The 27,697-nt window shown below is 36.5% G+C and overlaps 2 protein-coding genes and 1 non-coding gene across 8 annotated transcripts in view; all 3 read left to right on the top strand.

The window, feature by feature from the left end:
• VNN3 (vanin 3) overlaps window positions 1-562 on the top strand; it is a 35,688-nt gene extending 35,126 nt beyond the window's left edge. Inside the window, 1 exon segment of the mRNA XM_041732204.1 lies at window positions 531-562. The gene's annotated coding sequence lies outside the window, so the exon portion shown is untranslated.
• VNN1 (vanin 1) overlaps window positions 1-27,405 on the top strand; it is a 29,658-nt gene extending 2,253 nt beyond the window's left edge. For 2 of the 6 annotated variants that reach the window (XM_041743868.1, XM_041743871.1), the window contains 7 exons: window positions 5,193-5,441; window positions 6,906-7,036; window positions 16,680-16,872; window positions 17,555-17,846; window positions 18,282-18,643; window positions 24,537-24,707; window positions 25,602-27,405. In XM_041743868.1, the coding sequence (XP_041599802.1) occupies window positions 5,193-5,441; window positions 6,906-7,036; window positions 16,680-16,872; window positions 17,555-17,846; window positions 18,282-18,643; window positions 24,537-24,707; window positions 25,602-25,784 (1,581 nt within the window). In that variant the 3' untranslated portion in view covers window positions 25,785-27,405. Of the gene's footprint in view, window positions 1-528; window positions 676-5,192; window positions 5,442-6,905; window positions 7,037-16,679; window positions 16,873-17,554; window positions 17,847-18,281; window positions 18,644-24,536; window positions 24,708-25,601 lie in introns of those variants that run through there. The other 4 variants (XM_041743872.1, XM_041743873.1, XM_041743870.1 and 1 more) reach the window with 3 other exon arrangements.
• Window positions 9,318-9,421, top strand: LOC121485909. The gene has a single exon (XR_005986413.1). It is a non-coding gene; the product is annotated as a U6 spliceosomal RNA (small nuclear RNA).
• Window positions 27,406-27,697: the final 292 nt, after the last annotated feature.

Below are 27,697 nucleotides of genomic sequence, written 5' to 3'. Positions count from 1 at the left end.
AAGATCAGGATATTGGAACAAAATTGTTCTGTACCTAAGAAAATAAATATTTTTTAAAATAGCAATTATCCCAAATTTCTTAAAACAAAAAACAAAAAACAACTTGCACGCTTTCTCTGTCCTTTAGAGTTATAAGTTTCATCATGTCTTTGACATGTAAACACAATCCACAATTGCTTAAGACTGAAGAAAAAAGGGAGGAGAAGAGGCCTTTTAAAAATATAAATTGCTTTTAGCTAGCTTCCAGACTCTTGATCCTCAGCTTAGGTCTGGATCTCAGGGTCAGCTTTGGACTCTTGATCTCAGCTCAGGTCTGGATCTCAGGGTTGGGAGTTCAAGCCCTGAGATGGGCTCCACACAGGGCAAGGAACTTACTTAATAAAAAGATATAAGTTGCTAAAAGGACTTTTATGCCCAGGCTCTAGTATCTCTGCTAAGAGGACAATATGTCCCAAAAGTACAAATTGGAGAAAACTTGGGTACTTTCTTTGTGCCTTTGTGGTATCAATTTTCTCCCCCCTCTTCCCTAGGACCTAAGGGCCATTCTTTGAAATATAAACTTCAAAAAAACGTTTTTCACCAGAAGGAAAAAAGAGAGGAAGAAAAGGTCTATAAAAATCAGGCCTATAATGTTCTCTCCACAAAACAAAAGCTGTAAGATCTTTGTTTACATCTGTGAGTATGTTTGTATGTATGTTCACATTGTTAAATAACAAAAATCCAACAGAGTAAATTTTAAAGATCTAATTGGCTTTATTAATCAATTTATGAAGTGGGCAGCATCTCCTCTATCAATTAGAAAGGAACTCCCAAAGGGCTACAGAAAAGGAACTGTTTTTAAAGGTAGAGATGGAGTGGAAAAAGACAGTTATTAGCAAGGAATCCATTGTTGTAGGCAGTTTGCCCTTCTAAGGGAAATGGAAGGGGTCTATCAATAAACTTTTTGTGTTGACCAGGAAATTTCAACACTTTTTGTGTTGCCAGACTAAAGGTTACATTCTTGGGGAGTTGAAACAGCAGTTAGTTTAGGTACTAAGTCTTGGTTTATTGGCTTGGAGTCTTAACCAAAGTAATGCCATATTGGGCCTGTGGTTTTCTTCTTTAACAATATACATGTTGTAAGTGTGAGATATTTTTATACATCTGGATGGTATTACTAAAATTAATTTGTAAAAGAGCCCTGTTTATGTTTACTTGGTTTAAAAGCGAGCGCTTATTTTCAAGTTCCCATGATCTGGGAAAATACTCAGTGTTTAAGTGAATTTAAGGTGGTTGGTTTCATTAAAATAGGCACATCTTTAAAAGTCAAGCTGATACTATCTCTGTTTTTAAAAAATATATAATTAGCTTGGGAGGATAACTGCCTTTGCTGTCTCATATAGTTTTTGGTAATCTAAGCCTAATTGTTAAGAAGTAAATTGAATAGATATAATTTTAAAAAGATTTTTAGGTAAACGTTTAAAATAGTTTCCCCAAATCTTTTTGGCAACTTGAAACCTTGAAGGTTTGCTAAGTGATAAGTGATAAGGTTAAGTTCACTGAATATCTAGGTCATTTTCAAATAACATGAAATAATAAACATTAAATGCTGAACATACATTTATCTACTTGTGGTTTCCTTATTACTCTAGAGAAACTAAAAATTTGGGTCTGCTAGTAAAGATGTTCTGTTCTTTTTTAATAAAAGATTGTACTATGAAGAAACACCTGTTTCTAGAAATTATGAAATATAGTCATAAATTTGCCAATCTAAAAAATGCTGGGAAAACAGACAATTCACTGTTGCTTACTACTTAGTTTTCACTAGAAATTAAAGTTTCTAAGGATTAAAAGTTATAATTAACATATTTGACTAAAGCTGCTAAAAATTATAAGGGAAACAACCCTGTGAGGTATATGTTTTTGGTAAGAAACAGTATGACGAATGGCAATACATTTTTGTTGAGGGCAAAAATAATTCTTCCTGAAGTGAATCTAGTTATTTAGAAAGGGAAAACTTAAAAACCAAGTGTAAAAAATAAAAAATAAATATTACAACATGATTTATGAAAAAAAACTCCTTCGAAAAAAATTTTATATTTAGCTAAGGTTAGGATAAGTATATTGAAGAGTTAGTTTTAGTATCAAAAGAATATTGTTGGAAAATTAGAATTTGATTTTTCTCTGTTAAAAAAGCTTTCTTAGATGATTGGTTTGCTTTTTATTAGAAATCATAAACAAAATTTTCTTATGTAATCTGCCTAGAAAAAGATTTTATGCTCTGTTTTCATCAAATCTTTGCTCATTCAAGAAGATATTCCTTAATATTAAAAGAGCTAAGATTTGTTTACAATTATGTAACCTTCTCTACTTACCTTTAAAATCTTTTATTGTCACTTTCTCTAAATCATTACATAGTTTTATAATGATCTGTGATCCTTCTTTAATTAAATGCTTGAAGCTTTTGATATTTTTTGACAAATTTCCCAAAATCAAATTATTATTATTATTTTAAGATTTTATGTTTAAGTAATCTCTATACCCAACACGGGGCTTGAATTCATCACCTCAAGATCAAGAGTCAGTCTGACAGAGCCAGCCAAGTGCCCCCCAAAATAAAATTCTAAAATAACATCTTTTGACTATAGTCTAACATTTCAATGATTTTGTTTCTCATCATAAAACAGAGACATTAAACTAATTGGACTTGTTACATGGGAAGTATTGTCAAATAAGTAATACTAAACATTCCAGGTAAAGAATGCCACTTCTTGGCAGGTGTGGGAAACTCAGAATGTTTTGCAGACCTCAACAAGAGAGGAACTAACCCAAATATATAAGTATTACATGCAGTCTGGTGGCAAATATTTGGCTTGGCTTCTGGCCTCAAGAGGCTGTTAAAAGTTCAATGTAGAGATTCCTTATAAAAAGTTCCAACAAAGCAGATTTAAGAGTCTAAAATGATCAATTGCTATTCTTGCTGAACTTCTATATATAATCAGGCCAAGGTTGCTCCCCCCACCCCCGCCATATTTATTTTATAAATGAATCAGTCTTAATTTGGCTACCTTTGGTAATAAAGTGAGAGTGTTTATAAAGAGAAAAATTATATTTAAGTAACATACCTTTATGTACCTTTATGGATATCAGATTCTAGATCTGATGAGACTAGATCCTGTTTTTTTCTAGTTTCCTTCAATGTCTGGTCACAACTCCTAATTAACATTTCTAATTTTTTCCTGTAATTTTGACATGGAATCACTTCATAAGTAAAAATTCCTCTTTTCTTGGAGCTCTGCAAACTAAATATACACAGCTTTATGTAAACTTGAGAGAAATCACCGTAACAACTCATATATAGATCATCCTCATGCCTGTTGTCACTCAGGTCACCAGACAGACTTGACCTACAAACCAAAAGAGTCTGCCGGATTGCCACTGCCTGCCCTCACCCTATTTGAAGATGCTTTTAGCCTGATAACTAAAAATCTTCTAAACTAGCTACTCTCAGAACTCAGAAACCAGTTTTATAATTTATCTAATCTTAACCATTGCTTTTCTTTTGTTTTCATAAAAATACCTCTTATTTATTGCATGATTAATTGAACCATAGGCTTAACTTTGAAAATACATAAGCTGGGGCACCTGGATGGCCCTGTCCATTTGTCTTGTCAATTCATCCCAGATTTATTGTCTCTTTACCTAAAAAGTAGTCTGAACCTTGTTGTTGTCTGAAAATGCCTGCCTTGGTTGTTTCTTTAGGTCTCAATTTCATTTTTGGGCTTCCGTGCACACTCAATAAAAGTTTATTTTTTTCTCCTGTTAGTATGTCTCATGTCAATTTAATCTCCATACCAGCCGGAAGATGTTGAAAGGGTAGAAGTAAATTGTTTCTTCCCCCAGAGACAATTTCCCCATGTTTTCTCCTTTGTATGAGCAGAAAGGCTACATTTGGGTAGCTTGGCACTCAGTTGGTGGCTTAGCAAAGCTAATGTAGTGACAGTAGTGATCAGAGGACGCTGCTCAGGCACCAGAGTGGAAGCTGTTGGTCCCCGTCCAGTCGCAGTTTCAACCAATGGCATTCTACCTCAAATCTTGCAGGTGTTCATCTGAAGACCTTCTCTTGACTAGTACATGCTAAGTAGGCCACAATTACAGACTGATGAGATGGTAACATGTGAGGACAGGAGAAGGGTTATAAAGTCCAGTGATTAAGTTTCTATCTTGTCTTGAGCCTGGGCCCCTGTGCTGTAACCTTTGCTAGGGTTTCTCAACTTTTTTCTTTTCCCCTAAGTTGAAACAGGAAGGCTTGGAGGGCTACAGTTGCAGTTTTCCCTTTGCCCAGGCTAATTATGCTTTGGTAAATGGGTTCCCTTGAGGACAGCCTTTGGTTGAGGAGAACAAAATGCTCTGGGCTTATTTCAAAGTTGGGAATATTTTTCTTCCCACTGTAGGAAGTATGAGGCAGAGGGATTTTTGTCTCCATTGTTCTCCCAGAGGATCTGGTAGGGTTCCTAGAGGGAAATCTCACAAAAGTCTGAGGGCCTCTCTGACACTAGGACCTCCCTAAGATTTTAACTCTTAAGCTTGTCCACACAGAGTGTCTTGGCAATTAGTTAATGACAGTTAATATGATCATACCTATTCTGGTTCCAACCACACCTGTACCTTTAGAATGTGACCTCACTTGGAAATAAGATTGTTTCAGATAGAAGTTAAAATGAGGTCATTCTGGAGGAAGATAGGCAGTAAATCCAATGACTGGTGTCCTTGTAAGAAGGGGGAATTTGGACTCAGATATGCACACAGTGAGAACACCATTTGCAGACACAGGGAGAAGACAGAGATCTATGCAGAGAGAGGGGGCTTGAAAAGATCCTTCCCTTGCAGTCCCTCAGGAGGAACGACTTTGCCGACACTTTCCTCTGAAACTTCTTGCCTCGAGAACTGTGAGATAATAAATTTCTGTTGTTTAAACTGCCCAGTTTGGGGTACTTTGGGATGACAACCCTAGCAAACTAAAACATACATTTCCTTTTTAGATCCTCATAAATCCCTGCAATAAGGGTCCTTTGTTATATAAGATTTGTTTACATCTATGTCTATAGTGCAAAACTATAAGGCTTGCTTTGAGTAGATTTAATAATTTATTTTAAGGTACTAACTCTTGGGAATCACATGATTAATTGTGTTTTCTCTCTCTACATATCAAGACTTGCTATCTTTATCAGCAGTCATCTGACTTCAGCATGATTACCTCTCAGTTACTGGTTTATGTGGCAGTTTTGGTTCTCTGTGTCTTAAAAGTCAGCTCCCGGGATACATTTATTGCAGCTGTTTATGAACATGCAGTGAAATTGCCTAATGCCACCCTAGTACCAGTGTCCCATGAAGAAGCATTGGCATTAATGAACCAAAATCTGGACCTGTTGGAGGCAGCAATCACTTCAGCAGCAAACCAGGTACCTTCTCTCAAGCACTCTGGATTCCACCAAGAGAAAGATGGGGTCTTAGGAGACAGGGTCCCTGTCAAGTTCAATTATACTTTTGGAAAACATGTATGTTAGGTAGCCAACAACTTTGTTGTACTCCTACCTCTTACCTCCTTCTCAAAATTGTTACAGCAAGGATACTGTTCTACTTCCCTAATTGTGAGATAAAATTAAGAAAATAATAGCTTCATCATCATTAAGGGGCAGGAGATCTTTGAGGAACTTGCTATACGCTCAACAGCTCTGCTGCTCTCTTTCACTATACGTAGAGAGTGGAGGATAAGAGGATCAGGACCAGGTACTGTGCAGTGAGTATTAGTAGCCTTGGTATACGTTTGTGCTCTTAGCCTTGTGTGGGTTTTTGGATTAGTTCATAACACCAAAATAAAGTTAAGTTGCAAATTACTTAACAATATGTATTATGTACTTCATATTTCATTCTAATTACAAGATAAACTATATATGTTAATGTGTAGTGAGTTCTTGGGTTGAATGAAGGGTTAAGTATAAAGGTCTGGTTTGAATGGATATGATTTTTTTTTTAAAGATTTATTTAATCATGAGAGACAGAGAGAGAGAGAGAGAGAGACAGGTAGAGGGAGAAGCAGGCTCCATGCAGGGACCCCGATGGGGTACTCAATCCCAGATCCCAGGATCACGCCCTGAGCTGAAGGCAGATGCTCAACCACTGAGCCACCCAGGCGTCCCTGAATGGATATGATTTAAACAAGGTATTTGTAGGTCAGGTATAGAGGAAGATTATATGAAGTGTGATGAGTCATGAATACATACATATAACTCCTATCTACCAATATACATTCTTATATAATACAAACATTTTAAATACTATGAAGAATTCTGAGGTCCTTTTTCATCCTTAGTCCAACTATTTTCTTAAAAGCTGCAGCAGCTTTCAGGGTGACTCTCCCATCTGAAGGGGCCCCAGTGAGCTCATGGTGTACCTCTGGGCTTGGCACTCTTTTGGGAATCCGTGTCTGAGTGCTCTCCTGAGAAGCCAGAATCACTTTTACAGAGTGATTTGGAGAGCAGGGAAGGTTGGAGCAGAGGAGGAAGTAAAATGGAGAATTTGAGTATAAATCAATCCTGTAATACAACACTTGACTGAAGTGGGGTGGGGGAAGGGGGGAGCGATTTTGAGAATTGGTTTTATGCTTAACAGCCGCAGTGGATAACAAACCTTTCAATAAGCTATTGATGTTTATGAAAGAATGAAAATGTTATAGAGAAAAGGTGGTGGTGGGATTAGACTATGCAATTGTGAAAAAAATATATAAAAATACAGAACACAAAACATTAAGATTGAAAGAAAGAAAAGGCCTAGATGGCTGTTGCTAATCCATTCAGTTTCTCAGACCCTCTCTTGGATTGTTTTCTTACCTGAGAAATATTTTAATTGAGCTACATTTTTAACAGGGTGCACATATTATTGTGACTCCAGAAGATGGTATTTATGGCTGGAACTTTAGCAGGGAAACTATCTACCCATACTTGGAGGATATCCCAGACCCTGGAGTAAACTGGATCCCTTGTAATAATCCTAAAAGGTAAGGAAATAGGTGGTGGACAATTCAATCATGAACATGAACTTACTTTATCTGGAAGGACTTTGTAGAAGATCACTGTGTAAGATCCACTGTCAACTCTAAGTTCAAGACCATTTTATTATTTTTCATCTCCTGTGGATACATTTATTAGGAAAGTGAATATGAGTTGTGAAATCACAGAAATCAGTCCAGGAAGGTAACACAGAAATCATCAAATTCAATGTGAATATATTTCCACTGGGAAAAGGAACCTGGAGAGAGAATAGCATAACTTGCTTAGGGATACAAGGGTAGTGGTGAGTCAAAGATGACTAAAGGTGACTAAACAATCAAACTTTAGTTTTCTGACTTCTTACCAGTGAACAGAAAATTGTTGTCCCGTGTTTCCATAATTTGGAAACTGTGTGAGAAAATCGCAAAATAGAGCCACGTGTTAGTTTAGGATTTAAAATTTTCCTTTTTACGTCAATAAGATAGCTAAATGAGGTTAATGTGTATGAAGTCCTAAGAGCTTAAAGTGATTGTTGATGTAGCAGAACTGCGGAAGTGGTTTAAGCCAGGTCTAGACTTTATTTTTAAGATCGTATTTATTTATTAATGAGAGACACAGAGAGAGAGGCAGAGACACAGGCAGAGGGAGAAGCAGGCTCCACGCAGGGAGTCCGATGTGGGACTTGATCCCAGGATCCTGGGATCACACCCTGGGCTGAAGGCAGGCGCTAAACCTGAGCCACCCAGGTGTTCCTTTTTTTTTAAGATTTTAGGGTGTGTGTTCTAACAAAGCATTTTGTAGTCTTTATTGGATATAGCAAACGGTCTGAAAGATATAGTTTAAATGTGCATATATTTGGATATATGATGGACTTTCAAGATTAATAGAGACAGAAGGGAAATATGTTATCAGGACTGTTTAAAAAATCCCAAACACCAGAATTCTATTTAATGTACTTCTTCTACCAGTTGTGGTGATCTGAAAAGACTTGGGCTAAATGTTTCAAGTGATGTGATGTATTGTGTTTAATACCTAGGTATTTCAGACATTAATGGAAGCAAATGATAGAGAAGAATTGTCAAATACTTATTCTTTATATATAATGCATTAAAATAATTTTTTAGATGTGGTTTCTCATCCTTCTTGGTCTTTTTCAAGGATATGTTTTTGTTGATAATTGGTATGGTTTTGCTTATATTAATTGTACCAATTTGTAGATCTATCTAATGGTCTCGGTTTGATACTCAAAGAAAGCCTTTATTACTATTGCCAGCAGATAGCACTAAATTTCCATTCATTAAACTGTTATTTTACACTTCTCAGCTCTTCTTCAATAACCTACCTCCTATTAACCATCTATTATTTAAAGATTGTGCCAAGAGAGAATAAATATGGCTACATGTTACATGTAGTAGGGTCTCACTTTTGAAGATTGCCTTTTAAATTACTTACTGGGACAACTACTGGTAACCTGATAAAAAATAAAGAAATCAGGGGCACCTGGGTGGCTCAGATGCTTAAACATCTGTCTGCCTTCCACTCAGGTCATGATCCCAGAGTCTTGGAATCGAGCCCCAAGCTCCCTGCTCATAGGGGTGTCTGCTTCTCCCTATTCCTCTCCACCCTGCTCGTGTGTGTTCTCTCTCTCTCTCTGTTTCTCTCTCAAATGAGTAAATGAAATCTTAAAAAAAAAAAAAAAAGAATAAAGAAAACATTAACAAGCATTCCAGTATTTCCATTTTTCCATACTGTCTGGTAGTGCCCTAGGCCAATCCTTGTTTCCTTTAATCTGAGCTATTGCAACAGCTTTCTAATGATTCCCTGTATTTAGTCTCTTATCATTCTAGTACATTCTATACCCTAATGGCCTATTATCTTAAGGAAAATTCAGATCATGTGACTTCTGTCCTCAAAACCTTTTGCCTATTAAATTTGAAGTAAGTTTTTAGCTTTTTGTGCTGAGCTCTTTTATGATCCCAAATGCATCTTTTAAAATTCCCCTTTCCCTTTTCTGTCCCTAATGATGCCTCTGCTCCAACCAGATTGACTAGTTCCCTGAACAAGATTTCCCTTTTCTTAACCTCCAAGGGTCTCTTTTTTCCTAATTTTTTTTATTATGGTAAAATATATAGAACATAAGGTTTACTATCTTAACCATTTAAAATGTACAGTCAGTAGTATTAAGTATATTCATATTGTTATTCCACCATCACTATCACCCACCTCCAGAACCCTTTTTATCTAGCAAAACTCAAACTCTACACCCATTAAACAATAATTTTGCTTGCGGTCATTTTGGCAGCACCTATACTAAAATTGGAGCAATACAGAGAATATTAGCATGGCTCTTGCACAAGGATGACATGCAAATTCCTGAAGCACTCCATATTTTTAGAAAAGAAAGAGGAGACATTATAGTGATACCACAGAAATACAAAAGATTATGAGAGGCTACTATGAATAAGTATATGACAACAAATTGGACAACGTAAGATAAATCCATGGATTTCTAGAAATAGGGAACCTACCAAGACCAATAATGATTAAGGAGATTGGATCAGTAATCAAAAAATTCCCAGCAAAGGAAAGCTTGAACCAGATGAATTACAGATAAATTCTACAAATATTTAAGGAAGAGTTAATGCCAATCCCTCTTTTTTTTTTTTTTTAAATGTATTTATGATAGTCACACAGAGAGAGAGAGAGAGAGGCAGAGACATAGGCAGAGGGAGAAGCAGGCTCCATACACCGGGAGCCCGACGTGGGATTCGATCCCGGGTCTCCAGGATCGCGCCCTGGGCCAAAGGCAGGTGCCAAACTGCTGCGCCACCCAGGGATCCCAATGCCAATCCCTCTTAAACTCATCCAAAATATTTAAGAGGAGGGAACATTCCCAAATTCATTTAATGGAGCTAGGGTTACCTTGATGCTAGTTAAATAAGGATACCACAAGGGAAAAAAACAACCACTACAGGCCAATATCCCTGATGAATACAGACATAGAAGTTCTTAACAAAATACTAGCAAACCAAATTCAATAGCATATTAAAAGGATAAGAGACCATGATTAAATGGAATTTGCCCTGGCATGCAAGAATTTTTCAACATAAGTAATACAAAAATGTGATACACCATATTAATAGAATGAAATATGAAAATCATAAAATCACTTCAATAGATGCAGAAAAAGCATTTGACAAAATTCCACATACTTTCATTATAGAAACTATGAATAAAGTCAATATAAAAGGGACATATCTCAACATAATGAAGGCCATATATGGCAAGCCTGCAGCTAAAAGCATACTGATAGAAATTTGAAGAATCCCTCTAAGATCAGGGAAAAGACAAGGGTGTCCACTCTCCATACTCCTATTCAATGTACTACTAGAAGTCTTAGCCAGAGCAATTAGTCAAGCAAAGAAATAAATGGCATCCAAATTGGAAAGGAAGAACTAAAATTGTTTCCATTTGCTGCTGCTGCTGTGTCTTGTATAAAGAAAATCCTAAGGACTTCACCAAAAAACTATGAAACCCAAAGCTAAATAACCCAGTTAAGAAATGGGCAGAAGATATGAATAGACATTACTCCACAGAAGACATTCAGATGGCTAACAGACACATGAAAAAATGCTCAACATCACTCATCATCAGGGAAATACAAATCAAAATCATGGTGAGATACCACCACCTCACACCTGTCAGAATGGCTAAAAATAACACAGGAAGCAACAGATGTTGGTGAGGATGTGGAGACAGGGGAACCCTCTTACACAGTTGGTAAGAATGCAAACTGGTATAGCCACTCTAGAAAACGGTATGGAAATTCCTCAAAAAGCTAAAAATAAAACTACCTTATAACTCAGGATGTATACTAGTAGGTACTTACCCACAGGATACAAAAATACAGATTTGAAAGGGCACATCCATCCCGATATTTATAACAGCATTATCAACAATAGCTAAGCTATGCAAAGAGCTTAAATGTCCATTCACTAATTGATAAAGGTGTAGTATAGGGATACTTGGGTGGCTCAGTTGGTTAAGCATCTGCCTTCAGCTCAGGTCATGATTTTGAGGTCCTGGGATTGAGCTCCACATTGGGCTCTCTGCTCAGTGGGAAGTCTGCTTCTCCCTCTCCCTCTTTCTCTGTCCTTCCCCCCTCCCTACTCATGCTCTCTCTCTTCTGACAAATAAATTTTTAAAGAAGATGTAGTGTACACACATACACACACACGGAATGTTACTCAGCTATCAAAAAGGATGAGCTCTTGCCATGTGCAACAACATGGATGGAGCTAGAGTATATTATGCTAAGTGAAATAAGTCAGAGAAAGACAAATACCATATGATTTCAGTCATATGTGGAATTTAAGAAACAAAACAGATGAATATATGGGAAGGAAAAAAAAAGAGGGAGGCAAACCATAAGAGACTCTTAACTCTATAGCTAGAGTTCTCTATAGAACAAAGATTGATGGAGGGAGATGGGTGGGGAAATGGGCTAGATGAATAATGAATATTAATGACAGCACTTACTATGATGGGCAGTAGATATTATTGTAAATGATAAATCACTAAATCTACACCTGGAGCCAATTAATTAGAATTCAAATAAAAATTGGAAAAAAAAAGTGAATTCAGTAAAGTTGCAGGATACAAAATCAATATATAAAAGTCAGTTCTATTTCTGTATACTAATGATGATTTAAAAAATAATCTCATTTACAAAGTACCAAAAATAATAAAATACTTAGGAATAAATTTAATAAAAGTAGGGAAGGGAAAGATCTGTACACCAAAAATAATAAGACATTAAGGGAAGAAATTGAAGAAAACATAAATAAATGAAAAGATCCTGTGTTCTTGGATTGGAAGAGTTAATAGAGTTGAAATATTCATACTACCCAAAACCATCTACAGATTCAGTGCTATGCTTATCAAAATTAAAATTGTATCTTCATAGAAATAGAAAAAAATAGATCCTAAAATTTGTATGGAGCTACTGAAGATTCCAAATAGCCAAAGCAATCTTGAGAAAGAACAAAGCCAGAAGCATCACACTTCCGGATTTCACACTATATTAGAAAGCTATAGTAATCAAAACTTACTGTGCTATTTTATTGGCATAAAAACAAACACATAGACCAGTAGAACAGACTCCAAAGCCCAGTAATAAATCATGTGTATATAGTCAACTAATATTTGACAAAGCAGCCTTGAATACTCAGTGGAAAGAGGATAGTCTCCTCAATAACTGGTGTTGGGAAAACTGTATATTCATATGCAAAAGAGCAAAATTGAACCTTTATCTTACACCATTCACAAAAATTAACTCAAATGTATTAAAGATTTAAACATAAGACCTGAAGCTGTAAAACGGTCGAAGAAAACGGGGAAATATCTTGACATTGGAGTTGGTAAGGACTTTTTAGATATGACACCAGAAGCATAAACAAAAAAAGCAAAGATCAACAAGTAGAACTACCTCAAGGTAAAAAGCTCAGCACAGCCAAGGAAACAAAATGAAAGGGCAACCTATAGAATGAAGAAAATATTTGCAAATCTTATATCTGATAAGGGCTTAATATCCAAAGATATGTAAGGAATTCACACAACTCAATAGTTAAAAAGGGAGAGAAAGGGACGATGGATCTAAATAGACATTTCCCCAAACATCACTAATCAAGTAAATGCAAGAAAAAGCAAATCAAACCCACTGTATGATATCTCACGCCCACTGGAAATCTCCTGGAATTATCAAAAAGATAAGGGATAACAAATGCTGAAGAGAATACAAAGAAAACCCTTTCTACTGTTGGTGGGGATATAAAGGGGTGCAGTCACTGTCGAAAACAGTATGGAGTTTCCTCAAGATAGAACTACCGTATGATCCACAAGGAAGTGAAATCATTATTTCCAAAAGATATCTGCACCTCTATGTTTATTGCAGCATTTTCTACAATAGCCAAGACATAGAAACAATGAAGTGACCTTTAACAGATGAATGGATAAAGAAATGTGTTATATACATATATTCAATGGAATATTATTCATCCATGAAAAAGCAATATTGCCATTTGCAACAACATGGACGAACCCTGAGAACATTATGCTAAGTGAACTAAGCCAGGCAGAGGACAAAAACTGCATGATCTCCCTTATAAGTAGAGTCTAAAAATGCCAAACTTATAGAAGCAGAGAGAATAATAGTTGGTGGGGGAAATGAGACAAAAGTTAGGCAAAGGATACAAACTTCTAGTTATAAGAGGGAGTAAGTTCCAGAGATCTAATGTATATCATGGTGACTATAGTTAACAATACTCTATTGTTTGCTTGAAAGTTGCAATGGGAGTGAATATTAAATGCTCTCACCGTATTAACAATAAAACAGTAATTATACTAAAGAATGTGTTAACCTAATTGTGGTAAACATTAATATATACATGTATCAAATCACATTTTATATTTTGATCTCACACAATGTTAAATATCAACTGTATTTCAGTAAAGCTGGAGAAAGAACACAATAACTCCCTATTTCCCCATCTCTGTAGCCCCTGGCAGTCATCACTTTACTTTCTATATTGATGAATTTGGCTACTCTTGACTATGCTAGCTACCTATATATTACCTTTTTGTGACTGACTTATTTCACTTAGCACAATGTTTTCAAAGTTCATTCATGTTATAGCATGTGTCAAAATTTCCTTCCTTTTTAGGCTGAATAATATTCTGTGTATGTATACCACATTTTACTACCTTTCATCCATTGATGGACACTTGAGTTACTTCCACCTTTAGGTATTGTGAATAATGTTGCCATGAACATAAGTATACAGATGTATCTTCAAGACCCTGCTCTCGGGATCCCTGGGTGGTGCAGCGGTTTGGCGCCTGCCTTTGGCCCAGGGCGCGATCCTGGAGACCCAGGATCGAATCCCACATCAGGCTCCCGGTGCATGGAGCCTGCTTCTCCCTCTGCCTATGTCTCTGCCTCTCTCTCTCTCTCTCTGTGACTATCATAAATAAATAAAAAAAAAAAAAAAAAAAAAAAAAAGACCCTGCTCTCAATTTTTTGGAAATATATCCTGAAGTGTAACTGCTAAATCATATGCTGGTTCCATTTTTAATTTTTTGAGGGACTACCAAACTGGTTTCCTGGCAGTTCTTTTCCTAATCATGTCATTTTTACATTTTCACCAACAGCGCCTTTGTGTTCCAATTTCTCCACATCCTCAGAAACCCTTGTTATTTTCCTTTTTTTTTTTCTAAATAGTAGACATTCTAAAGGGTGTGAGGTGACATTTCATTGTGGTTTTGATTTGCATTTTCCTAGTGATTAGTGAGGTTGAGCATCTTTTCACATGCTTATAGGCCATTTGCATGGCTGGTTCTTTTTTGTTTGTTTTTGTTTTTGTTTTTTTAAGAAAAGACTATTCAAGTCTTTTGCCCATTTTTAAATCAGATTGTTGTTGAATTTTAAGAGTTCTCTTGTATTGTGAATATTAATATAAATTGTCCTTCTTTGTCTCTTGTAATCTTTTTTTTAATTTAAAATCTATTTTGCAAGATACTAGCATAGAGTGTCTTAATTTTTCCCTCACATTAGAACAGTATTGCTGGATACCAGATTCTTAGTTGATATTTTTTTTCTTCCAGCACTTTAAATATATTGGCCCACTGCTTTCTGGTCTCTAAAGTGTCTGATCAAAAACTGCTGATAATTTCATTGGGGATTCCTTGTATGTTATGAATCACTTATCTCTTGTGGCTTTCAAAATCCTTATTTTGTGTTTGGCTTCTGACAATTGATTACAACATGTCTTGGTATGGGTGTCTTTGAGTTCATTCCTCCTGGAGATCATTGAACTTCTTGGTTATTTATATTCATGTCTTTAATTAAATTTGGGAAGTTCTTAGATATGATTTCTTCAAATAATCTCTCTGTCTCTTTATCTCACTCTTCTTGGACTCATATAATCTGTGTATTAGTCCACTTTGTGGTGTCCCACAGCTCCCTTAGGCCTTGTTCACTTCAATCTTTTTGTTTTTCCATTATTTTGACTTGATTATTTCAGTTGGCTTACCTTTAAATTTATTGATTCTTTCAGCTAAAATTCATCTTTGAATACCATTTGTAAATTTTTTATTTTAGTCATTGTAATTTTCAGCTCCAGAATTTCTTTTTGGTTCCTCTTAGGTTTTCCATCTCCCTACTTATATTTCCATTTTGTTAATATGTTATCTTCTTGACTTTTTCTACACTTGCTTTTAATTCTTGAGCATCTTTAAGACAGTTGTTTTAGTCTTTGTCCAGGAGGTTTGCCATGTGGTCTTTCCGTAGGATGATTTCTGTAGGTTTATTAGTTTATTCTTTTTTTTTTTTTCCTTTGAATGAGCCATACTTTGTTGTTTATTTGCATGCCTGTGATTTTTTTGTTGATAAATTGATATTTGAATCTTAAATGTGATCATTCTGGAAATCAAATTCTTCCCCTTCCTCAGGGTTTAGTGCCTTTTGTTTGTTTGGTTGTTTTGATTCCTGTAGGCTGTTTCTGTTCTAGGCATAAGCTTGAGGAAAAATTAAGATCTTAAGATCTTAATTAAGATCTTAAAATTAAGATCTTTTGAGGGCTTTTCTTAGCCTGTGTCTTTCCCTGACCACATGTGTTGACTTTCTAAATTCTCCTATGTATATTATTGCTTTTTTATGTCCTAGTCTTTAAATGTCTGACTCCCAAAAGAGAAAATGGAGAAAATTAAGGAAGGGAGAGAGAAGACAACCATGACTCTTTAAATCCTCTAGAAATTACTTCAGCTAGTAGGGGAAGGACTTGCAATAATATGGTAGTTGTGGTGGTAATGGGGTACAAAAATGGCTGCCTACCCTTGTGTCTGCACCTCTATGATCAGAAGCACTTATCAGTGATCAGAACACAGATCCCTGATATTTGGAGGACAGGGTTTTTATTGTCCAACCTGGTCCCAATAAGCTGCCTGCATGGTGCTCCAGGCACCTGCATGGATGTGGGGTAAAGCATGGGTAGCCCTTGCTGAGCTAAGAGCTGAAATTGACTGCAATTGACTACAATTTGCCTTCCAAGCCTTCCCTTGGAATTTACAAGCCTTGGGATAGACTTCAGAATTTCAAAATAGTTGCATAGGTTAGATTCTGCCGATACAAATATTATCTAGGTGGAGGGATGTATTCCTGGTCCTTCCTACTCTGCCATCTGGAATTGTAATTCTAAGTTTTCATTCTTTCACTTGAAATATTTTTTTATTCCTCTTTTCTGCCAGGGTTAGTGAACAGAAGATGTGTATCATTGCTCCCAAATATCCATGAGATGTGACACACATCTTAAGACAAACACATAAAGAATACATGATTATTATATATGATGACAAATGCTCTGATGAAAAAAATACCTGGCCTATAATCTTGTCCTAGAAGAGTTTCCTACAACCAAATTCTCACAAGCATGTACTTCCTCTGAAATCTATTCTTGTTTTAATCCTTCCCTTCTATGATTTTATTTAGAATTTATTTTCACGTATATAACATAATAGGTTTAGACAACATAATTCTGAATTTTATTAAAAGAAAAGCTTCATTTTTGTTTTCTTTTTCCAATAAACACATATCAGGTTTGGCTACACCCCAATGCAAGAAAGACTCAGCTGCCTGGCCAAGGACAACTCTATCTACATTGTAGCTAATATTGGAGATAAGAAGCCATGCAATGCCAGTGACTCTCAGTGTCCCCTCGATGGTCGTTATCAATACAACACTGATGTGGTGTTTGATTCTCAGGGAAAACTGGTGGCACGCTACCATAAGGTAAAATTAATTTGCAAACAGTTCAGTTACTAAGTATTTAACAAAATAAAGTGGACAAGAAAGAAAAATAATTAGTGTTGGTAAAAAGTATACTTCAGAAGCGGACTAGAGACAAAGCATAGTAAGTAATGATTAGGTGTGGTAAGCTCCTATGAAGAGGCTCAGGAGGCTTCCTATGCATTTAGGAACACAGGAATATATCTGTGGAAGTGTATGAAAATCAGCAGGAGGTACCTGCATTGACATATAATGTTGCCTTTTAGACTTTGTCCTTTTAAAGACATGCCTTGGCATTGGGTCAAGACTAGAAGGAAAAACTACCTACCAGATAGACTTGGTTTTGAAGAGAAAGAAGCAAAGAAAGTTCTTTCTCCACAGAAAAGAGTTAAGTGTTCTTGGCAAATAGAAGTTATCTATTTCACTCCTATGTCTTTCTAAGATTCAAGAGGGCCTCAATAATTAAGGATTTCCTTCTACATATCTATAAAATGTGGATATTGAACCAAAGGCTCCTATCAGTTGTAGTAATCTCTGATTCTCTCACACTTTTTCCCTGTGAAGACAGTGGTCATGGATTAAATTGGCACTAAGAGATGTTGGCTTGCACCTTTTCAGGCACAGTAACACCCAGGCCAACTTCTGAAAAGAGACTTTTACCCACTTCATCTTCCGCTTCTTACAGCACAACCTTTTCATGGGTGAAAATCAATTCGATGTACCCAAGAAACCTGAAGTTGTGACTTTTGACACCAACTTTGGAAGATTTGGCATTTTCACATGCTTTGATATACTCTTCTATGATCCTGCTGTTACTCTGGTGAAAGATTTCCATGTGGATACCATAGTCTTCCCGACAGCATGGATGAATGTTTTGCCACATTTATCAGCTATTCAATTCCACTCAGCTTGGGCAATGGGCATGGGAGTCAACTTCCTTGCATCCAATATACATCACCCCTCAAAAAGAATGACAGGTAATGTGTAAGCTCTAAAATTTACAAACTTTTGTAATCAAAAAAGTACAAGAAAAAATATTTTTTCTAGCTAACATGTATACTCCTTAATATAATATTTTCTTAATTTTTGCATATCTAGCTGGTGACATACTGTAGAATCAGTCTCAATCCAAATTGTTTTGTAGATTTATTCAGTTTTTTTTTCCATTTATATGTATACTTTTTTTTCCCCTTCAAAAATTCACCACTTCTTACATGAAAGTTTCTCTTATTGGCCTCTTAGTATCATAGTTTGATTTCTTCTCACTTGTTGTCCTTTTCAATATATTTTACTATAATTAATGATGTATATAACTTAGAGTAAATGGTAATGTGAGTTTAAAATAACAATAACAACTATGCAATTCCATTTCACTTTTCTATTTTAAATGCTATTTCCAACATCACTTTCAGGAAGTGGCATCTACGCACCCGATTCTCCAAGAGCATTTCATTATGATATGAAGACAAAAGAGGGAAAACTTCTCCTCTCACAACTGGATTCTTATACACATCACCGTATCATGGTGAATTGGACTTCTTATGCCAGTAGTATAAAAGCATTCCCAACAGAAAATCAGGAATTTACAGGTACTGCTTTTTTTGATGAATTCACCTTCTTGGAGCTCACAAGAGTCACAGGAAATTACACAGTTTGTCAGAAAAAACTCTGCTGTCATCTAAGCTACAAGATGTCTGAAAAGAGAACAGATGAAGTTTATGCCCTAGGGGCGTTTGATGGACTACATGTTGTCGAAGGGAGGTATTATTTACAGGTAATGATTGTTTTGGTCGCAGGGAAGTTAACCAGATATAATACAGGACCCCCAGTTGAATTTGAATTGCAGATAAACAATGAATTATTTTTATTATAAGTATGCCTCAATTTTTTGGATACATGTACACTAAAAATTTTATTTGAAATTTGAGTTTAGTTGGGCATCTTGAATTTTTATGTGCTAAAACTTGAAATCCTAGTTGTCAGTCTGATTTGAAACTGGCTAGAGAAAAGGCAGAAGATTTATTTACAGTATCTGTATTTAAAATGATATAATAATTAAGTTACAGATGACTTTAATGGTTGTTAACCTCTCATATTTCCTTCCTGAATAAATTTATCCATTTTTTTGATATGTCCACTAAAGCTTATCATTGCATGTTTCATTAAGAGCTTGACACTAAGTATGTCCTGGAGACATATACAGTTGACCTCTGAGATATGTAGTAGATAGTTCACTTCCCTCAACATTAAAGGGGGAACTATTATAGCCTGGTGAGGTGTGACCCCTATGAGCAAACAACTTTCATATTCCTCTCATTCTGTTCTCCTCTTCCCTAAACTGGCTCCCATCCTATTTCAAGGCTTCCTGTTGACATTTCAGCCCCATCCAATCCATTTCCTGCACTCTAGTTACAAAAATTGCTAAAAGCCATTTCTGATTATTTTATTCTCTTGCTTAAAATCCCTCACTGTCTTCTAGTGGGCAAATCAAATTCCTTAACAAAACATACTCATAAATTCTTGACATGTGCCATTTCCTAGTCTCCATTGTCTTCTCTCACTTCTCTCACATGTGCCCTGGGCTTCTCTCATATTGAGACCTTTCCTCTTCCCCATTGTGTGGGCATCTGCAGACCCTATGCATGTGTGCACAGGTGGTTTCCTTTATCTATGATGGCCCCAACTATTCACCATTCACAGTGCTTTTCAAGTATTGTCTTCACCAAGAAGGCTGCCCTGGCACTTTCTGTAGTACCATTCCCACCTCCCTCCCTGGTCTAGGTACTTCAGACATCCTATGCTCAGCTTTATCAGGGACAAATTATGTGAAATTATCCACATACTCATTTAAGACTGAAAACTATTGAGTGCTGGACCTAAACCCATTGTACAATATTCTGTTTGCTATATGACAAACACTTTACCAATGCTTGCTCATTTGGACATTTATTTTAGTGCCTACTGCATAGTAGGTATATATTCAGTGCTACTGGATATGAAGATGAATAAGTAAAGGCCCTTCTCTTGAAGAATTTAGTAGCAGGGATAGACATATGAATAAATAAGGTCAATACAGGTGGCATGTGATAGAACTTAGAATCCACATTTTGTTGTAGGAATACTAACAAGCTCTACCTGGCCTAATCTGGAGATTCAGGGAAGTTTCCAGAGACATGATATATAGACTTATGCTTTTATCCAAATGAAAAGAGTGGAAAGAAATTCTAGACAGAATGGAATTTGAGCAAGTGTGTGGATGTGTCAAGAAGTAGGGTATGCAGGTCATTGTTATTAAGGCATAATGTAAGAAACAAGGGTTGGTGGAAGATGAACCTAGAGGCAGGATCACATTTGACAGAATCTTACCAGTCATTCCTAAAGTTTGGACTTTATTTTCTGGGTGACAGTCTTCTGTTGGAAGGTGTTCAGCAAGGGAATGATGTTATCAGATCTGCTGTTGAGTAGATCACTGTGGCATGATGAAACTAGGGCAAAAAGGCTACTTAGATTACTAGAATAGTCCTATCAGGACCTGTACCAAGATTATGTTGGAATAAGAGCAGGGTTTGGAGTCAAGCAATATTTAGAAAACTTAACTTAGTAGTTAATTTGATACAGAATAGGAAAGCAGAATGAGGCAACTGGAGTGTGCCAGGTTTCTGGCAAGAGTAGCTGGGTGAATATAATGCTCTGACAGACCAGAATGCTAGAGTGGGAGCAGATTGAGTGGCAGTGGGGAGATGCTCAGATCATTTTGGATGTTGGTTTTGAAGTATTTTTGGAACATTCACCTGGAACCATGGTACCCAATATCACCAGCAGAATCTGGGGCAGCACCCCAAATCAAACATGTTAATATGACTGATGGAAAACATGGGACTATTTACCCTAAATAGCTTAAATAAAAACATAATAGCCTTATATTAGTTCAAATTAGGTCACAATGTCGAAGGCTACAAAGCCTTTATTTTTAGAGAAGTCTGATCTTGGGATTGAGGATGAGGGATTTTGGTATTATATTCATAATCTTTTATAGTCTAACTGTGATGATAATTAATGCTAGAAAAATCTCTAACACCAAAATCTATTTCTTAACTGAGAGAAGAGAAATTAAAGGAAATAAGGATACAATAACTCCACATCTTGCCACAGAGATTTCCCAAGTATTCTAGAGTGAATTTTAAGGACGTGGGTAAAGAAGGTGCTTGTAGCATTTTTTAGAGTAGAAGATGGTAAAATATTGGATAAAGATTTACAGCAGTTGTTATGGGAGAGTGGGAGAAGGAGCAGCCTACATCTGACACCATCTACCTGGAGCCAGTGCAGAGTCCACACAGTAAGGACTTGGTCTTACAAGTCTGGTCCCCTCTCCGCTTGAGACTAGTGGCAAGTCTAGGTGCTTTCTGACCTGACTGTAAATCAGGGGTTCCCATATCCCTGCCTTGGATTTGCTAATGTTCTGGAATGGCTCATAGAACCCAGGAAAGTGCTTTATGTACTACTAACAATTTATTACAGAGGACATTTTAAAGAATACATATGAACAATCGAGGACATGATACATAGTGCAAGATCTGGAAGTGTCCCAAGCATAGGAGTTTCTGTCCCCATGGAGTTTTTGGCTTGTGCTACCTTCCTGGCATGTAAATATGGCATTCTTGTTTGCCAGCCTGAAATCTCTCTAAACCCCATACTTTAGTAGTTCCTATGGAGGCTTAATTTCATGGACACAATTGATTCAATCATTGACCATTGGTGATTAATTTAACCTCCAGCTCCTGTCTCCTCCCCAGAGATGGGGGTGTGAATGATGAGGCTTACATTTCCAACTCTCTTACCAGATGGTAACCATTTCCATTCTGTGATTATTAAAGGCTTTCCAAAAATCTCATCATTAACATGAACTCAGGTGTGGTGGAAAGAGGCTCATTATGAATAAAAAAAGTGCCTCCTTTCACATCTCCCCTCTTATCACTAAGGAAATTCCAAGGATTTTAGGGCCTTCTATGTCAGGAACTAGAAAAAGACCGAATATATATTTCTTACTATAAATCACAATACCACACACTTCCTTTGTTCTAAGTTCTGGGAAGAGAGTGAGTGGGTGATGAAATGTTTTCAACTTAAAAGACTGAAAATGCCTTTCTTTTCATATTTAATGGAGTATATCCCTAGGTATGGAAATCAAGGTCATTGTATTGCTACAATGAGAATTCTTGAGTTATTTTGATTCCTGATCCTTTGTATATGTATCCCTATTCCTCCTGGTTTCTCAGAAATCTTTTAGAATTTCCTCCCCTCCATTTCTTCTTTTGGAACTCCTGTTATCGGGGACATGTGTCTTTTGGATTGGTCTTCTAATTTTTTAAACTTTTCTTTGCTATTTCTTTTCATTTTCTCCATTTGCTTTCTGAGAGTTTTTCTCCTCTTGATCTTCCAAGGCTTGCATTGAGTCTTTTATTTTTGCTGACATGTTTTTATTTTTGAAGAATTACTTTTTTGCTTTATGAGTTTTTGTTTGTATTTTTTTGCTGATGTTTTCTGGATACAGTATTTAACTCTCTGAGGCTATTAAGGAAATCTTTTTTTCCTTGGAGTTTCTTCCCCTTAAATGCTTTCTTTTCCCCTCAAATTTCCTTTATCTACTTGTTTTGCTCTCCCTTTCATGTTAGAAGCTTTCCTCATATATAGGGTTACCCTTTAACATTACCAAAAACTTACTGAAAAGTTGAGCATAGGAGTGATACTTGCCAATTTTAAGCTTCACTGGAGAATAACTATCCAGGCCTTTTGTTAAAGAAATCCCTGAGTTAAGTATATTTGGAGACTTCCTCTTGAGATGGGTCAGGTTACTCAGGTTTTAAAATTCTTCTAATTCCCTTCCTTAATAGTGTTGCTTAATTTTGCAAACTAAAATACAAGATGGCTTGGTAAATTCAAAGTTTGGGTAAACAACAAATATTTTAAAAGATACAAGTATGTTCCATGCAATATTTGGGACATACTTAAACTGAAAACTATTTTTGGTATTTTTAGTTTATCTAAACTTCAAATTTAACAAGACTCCTTTCCTGTATTTATCTGGCAATTTTATTTCTTTTTTTATAAATATATTTTTAAGACTTTATTTATTTATTCATAGAGATGCAGAGAGAGAGAGAGAGAGGCAGAGACACAGGCAGAGGGAGAAGCAGGCTCCATGCAGAGAGCCCGACGTGGGACTCGATCCCGGGTCTCCAGGATCATGCCCTGGGCCGCAGGTGGCACTAAACCGCTGTGCCACCGGAGCTGCCCTGGCAATTTTATTTCTAAAGGGTTAATTATTTGCTGGCAGCATTTAGAGAGCCAGGTGGGAGCAATGACCTTGCCAGATGTGGCCCTGGGGGAAGGAGATGGTCACAACATTTACTAGGTTTCATTCATGAAATCCCCTTCAACTAGGTTATTTAAAACCTCCACTAAACATAATCTGCTTTACCCTTTCTGGAAATAAATGCTCCACCTTTTATGGGAAGAAGGTAAGGACAGCTGCACATCCATGATGGGGGACTCAGTATCTGAGGCATCCTTAACTTCCTACAAATTTTCCTTACTTTAGCCAGTACTTTACTGGCTCCTGAGGCACTTAGTGCTTCCAGAAATGGAATCTTCTGAGTATTCTGCAGTGTAGATAGGGTTGATTCTTGGCTCTCCCATTGCCAGTTTAGGACTTGGCAATTAGGTCTGCTAAATCATTTGCTACTTCTGCATCAACCACCCCAGCTTCCAACATTGTACCATGATCTATCCTCCCATTCTGTCCTTGTGAGTTTATGTCTTAAAAAAACAAGCAAACAAACAAAAACCTAATGTTGGTTTCAGTAAGATGTCAAGAAAATAAAATAAGAGCATATATTCATTTTACCTTAACCTGAAATCTAATTGTATCCCATCTTAACACATTTGCTCTAAAGCATTTATTCTCCAACTTCAAAAGTAGAAGCAGGGGGACCAGTTAGAGATTATTGCTTTAGTCAGGCAGGAGGTGAAGGTGGTTTGAAATAAGACTTGGAAGATGCAGCAAGATAGAGTTAAATAAATAGGATCTTCCTTTTGAGGACTTTGCATCTGCACAGAGAGATGACTCATATACTTAAAGTTTACATTCAATAAGTATGTAGCAGGCCAGTGTAGTTAGTTTAACTATGTAGTACAGTGAGAACTGTGTCAGTTCTTGCTTAGATATAAAGTCTATGACTTTTCCAATTCACAGGGATTGCCTCTAGATCAACTCTAGGGTTCATTACAACTTTAAAGTTCTCTTATTGTGTCAAATAGGCAAAAATGTAGAGATTATAGTGTCTAGATGTATCCTTTAAAAAAATAGAATATTTGATTATAAAAGCATTGCTAGCTTGAGAATGATGAGGGTATAGCTGTTCACGGCTAAAGATGAGGTGTCTGATCGTTTCTTTAAGAAATTTAATCTGTTTGACTGTGAGTTGCAGAAAGCACTAGGTAGGGTCTGAAGTCCTTTATTTTTATTACTAGCTGAAGTAGCTATGTATCAATGAACTGGATTAATGTAATGGAAAAAAAGTATTTTATCAAACAAAGGGGCATAGATATGATTTCTAGTTCTGGAGGGTATATGCTTAAGACTTACTGGTTTGCATTTACTTTCCTAGATTTGTACTCTGCTGAAGTGTAAAACAGCACATGTACATACTTGTGGTGGCGCAGTTGAAACTGCTTCTACCAGGTTTGAAATGTTTTCCCTCAGTGGTACTTTTGGAACCCAGTATGTTTTCCCTGAGGTGTTGCTAAGTGAAACTCAGCTTGCACCCGGAGAATTTCAGGTAAGAACTTTTGCTTAATATTGACAATTCATTTTATGTAAGAGGAAACACTTCTTGAGTACAAAACCTTCTTAAGTGTTTACAAATATCACAATATATATATATATATATTATTGTGGAGACTATTGGAAAGAGGCTGAGCTGTTTGGGATCTGTTGAATAGGAAGAAGATTCAAGCAGGGTTTCAGGATTGGCCCCACCAGAGGGAAACTCTTCAGCTTTTGGGCAGTGATAGCTTAGCAAAGTTAAAGAGAATTCCTCTCATTGTGCGGGGAAGGCCTTCTGTGATTCATGAGTGAAAAAGAAAGAAGGAACAGCTGAGGAGAGATAATCTGACAATGGCTGAAATAGGCAAGAAAGCTATCACTTTTTTGAAAGTCCAGAAATATTTCCTTAACATAAAAGCTCTGCCCAGCCATATTCTTCCCTTGACATTCCTGTGGGTTCTGCTTTTATTCCCCCTTCCTTGTAGGAACAGGTACTGTGGGGCAGTAGGGACAATGAACAGGTTGGGAGACTGTGGTGAGTGAGTGGCAGAGATGACAGAGGCTCAGCTCAAATCCCCTCAATCAATCCCCTCTGTCCACTTGGAGGAGCCTATTATGTCTGAGAGGACTAGACCAGATTTCTCTTAGATACTCCCAAACCCATTGCTTTAGGCTTGTCGACTCATGGAATACTTCTTCAAATAAGTAAATGGTAAGATATTGATTATAGTCATTTCAATAATAAATGAATCAGTGCTGATTCCATGGCTCTGATTCTTCTTATACTCTATACCATTTCAACATTATTTTTATTGTTTCTTCACCTAGTTGTACTGAATTTTAGAAGCTGTTGTGGGGTGGTATAACTTACAGGGAGACTCAGTCAACTCCTCTGTGTTTTAATTAGGTGTCAAGCGACGGGCGGTTGTTTAGCATGAAGCCACTCTCTGGACCCCTCTTGACCGTGACTCTGTTTGGGAGAATATATGAGAAGGACCAGACATTAAAGGCTTCATCAGATCCCAGGTCACAAGTACCAGGAGTAATGCTCTTAGTCATAATACCGATTGTGTGCTCATTAAGTTGGTAGAATATTTTCATTCGTTCTCTTTTATTTTGTGTAATTTAAAAAATGATGGATGAGAAAAGAATGAAGACCATAACAGTGGTCATGGTCTCTTGTACAAACAAATACAAGTATATTTACATATATAGTTCACTGTTTTTTAGACACACACACACACCCCCACCCCAGATAATAGATGCCAGATAAACTGTGACATAATTTTGAAAGTAAAATCTGAAAAATGAGAGTAACAGTTTTACCCATATTTTACAGGATTTCTTGGGGGTGAGAATTAAATAATTGAATACATTTAAAGTCCTTAGGCAAGTTTCTGGGTCTGGTATGTGTGCTAGCTATTATAACTGTGTGACTATCACAATAAAAGCATGTGTGATATATTTATTGCTAAAGTTATATTACTTCTGATTGTCTAAAGTGTAAACATTTTCTCATGGCTTAGCCACCATGCATATTTCAGTTAGAAAATCAGTGAACTCAACCTTAGCTAATTGGTTTTGGCTCCATACCTAGCAATAATGTACTCTAGAAGGCAACTAGGCTTGCACCTAGGAATCTATTAGCGTGTCTTCACATTTTTGCACATTTTTCAGTGTCTCTGTAGTGTTTTGCCTATTTTATCAGCCTACAAGCATATTAATAGGGTGGTTCTAAACCAGGCACTTACTGAATTTGATTTTGTGAAGCCTGTGAGCTAAGAAAGTTTCTAAGTGGTTGAAAACCAAAGAAGAGCAAAATGAAGAATAATATTTTGTGACACATGAAAATGATCTGAAATTCAAGTTTCAGTCTCCATACCTAAAGTTTGATTGAACACACCACATTCTTTAAGCATTGTTGATGGCTGTTCCTATGCTATGGTGCTGAAGTTGGGTTGTTATGACACAGACCCTATGGCCAGAAAAGCTGCAAATATTTACTGCCTGGCCTTTAATAGAAACAGTTTGTTGACTCCTGCTCTGAAGTGTTAAATAACAATGGAGTTTAGTATTGAAAACCTTTAAAACATCTCAGTGGGCAAATTGCCTTTAAGTGTCTTTCTTGTAATTCTTTCATAAAAGGAGGAATAAGATAGTTTTATTTGCTTTGTATGATATGCCATCACAGATACACATACACACAAAAGATTACCCTGATTAACTTACAACCAAATGTGCTAAGTAGATTAATGCCCCAAATAAGTGAAGATAATTTTTGAACATGATTGATATTTATTTACTATAAGATACATAAAAGTCTTTGTTTTTTTTGCATTTAATATGTTCTAAAATTCTGAGAGAATGCATATTAGTTTTTATTTTCAAATTTTTTCCTGGAAATCAACTGAGAACTACTGATATGAACATACTATCTGATATTTTCCCCTGTGGCAAACTTACTAGCCTGTTTTAAAGTGATTTTTCTTAAAGTTAAATGTTACAAGTAGTGAATCTATTTTTTTCAAAATGGTATTTACTACATCTGTACCCAGCTCTGATTACTTGTTCATTCTGGATTTCTTTAAGCCATATGTATGTATTTTATGATAGTTTTGATATGCTTTTTAACTGTAATTTTTATTTCCTCTGCATAATTCATGATGCTCTTTTAATACACACATGGAATCATGGAAATTCTCCATGATTAACTGTTTTGTTGCTATTGATTCTTGAATCCTTCTTTCCTTCTTTCCTTCCTTTCTTCCTCCCTCCCTCCCTCCCTCCCTCCCTCTTTCCCTTCTCCCTTCCCCTCTCTCCTTCTCTCTCTCTCTCTCTTTCTCTTTCTTTCTGAGAGAGAGCACATGAGTGGGAGGGAGGGGCAGAGGGAGAGAATCTTAAGCATTCTCCTCACCTGGTGCAGAATCCGATGTGGGGCTTAATTTCATGACCCTGAGATCATGATCTGAGCCGAAATCAAGAATTGGACAGTTAACTGACTGA

This window comes from Vulpes lagopus, chromosome 2, assembly GCF_018345385.1.
Source record: "Vulpes lagopus strain Blue_001 chromosome 2, ASM1834538v1, whole genome shotgun sequence".
Lineage (NCBI taxonomy): Eukaryota > Metazoa > Chordata > Mammalia > Carnivora > Canidae > Vulpes > Vulpes lagopus.
The sequence above is the reverse complement of the archived record's forward strand: the minus strand, read 5'-3'. Positions and strand labels throughout refer to the sequence as shown.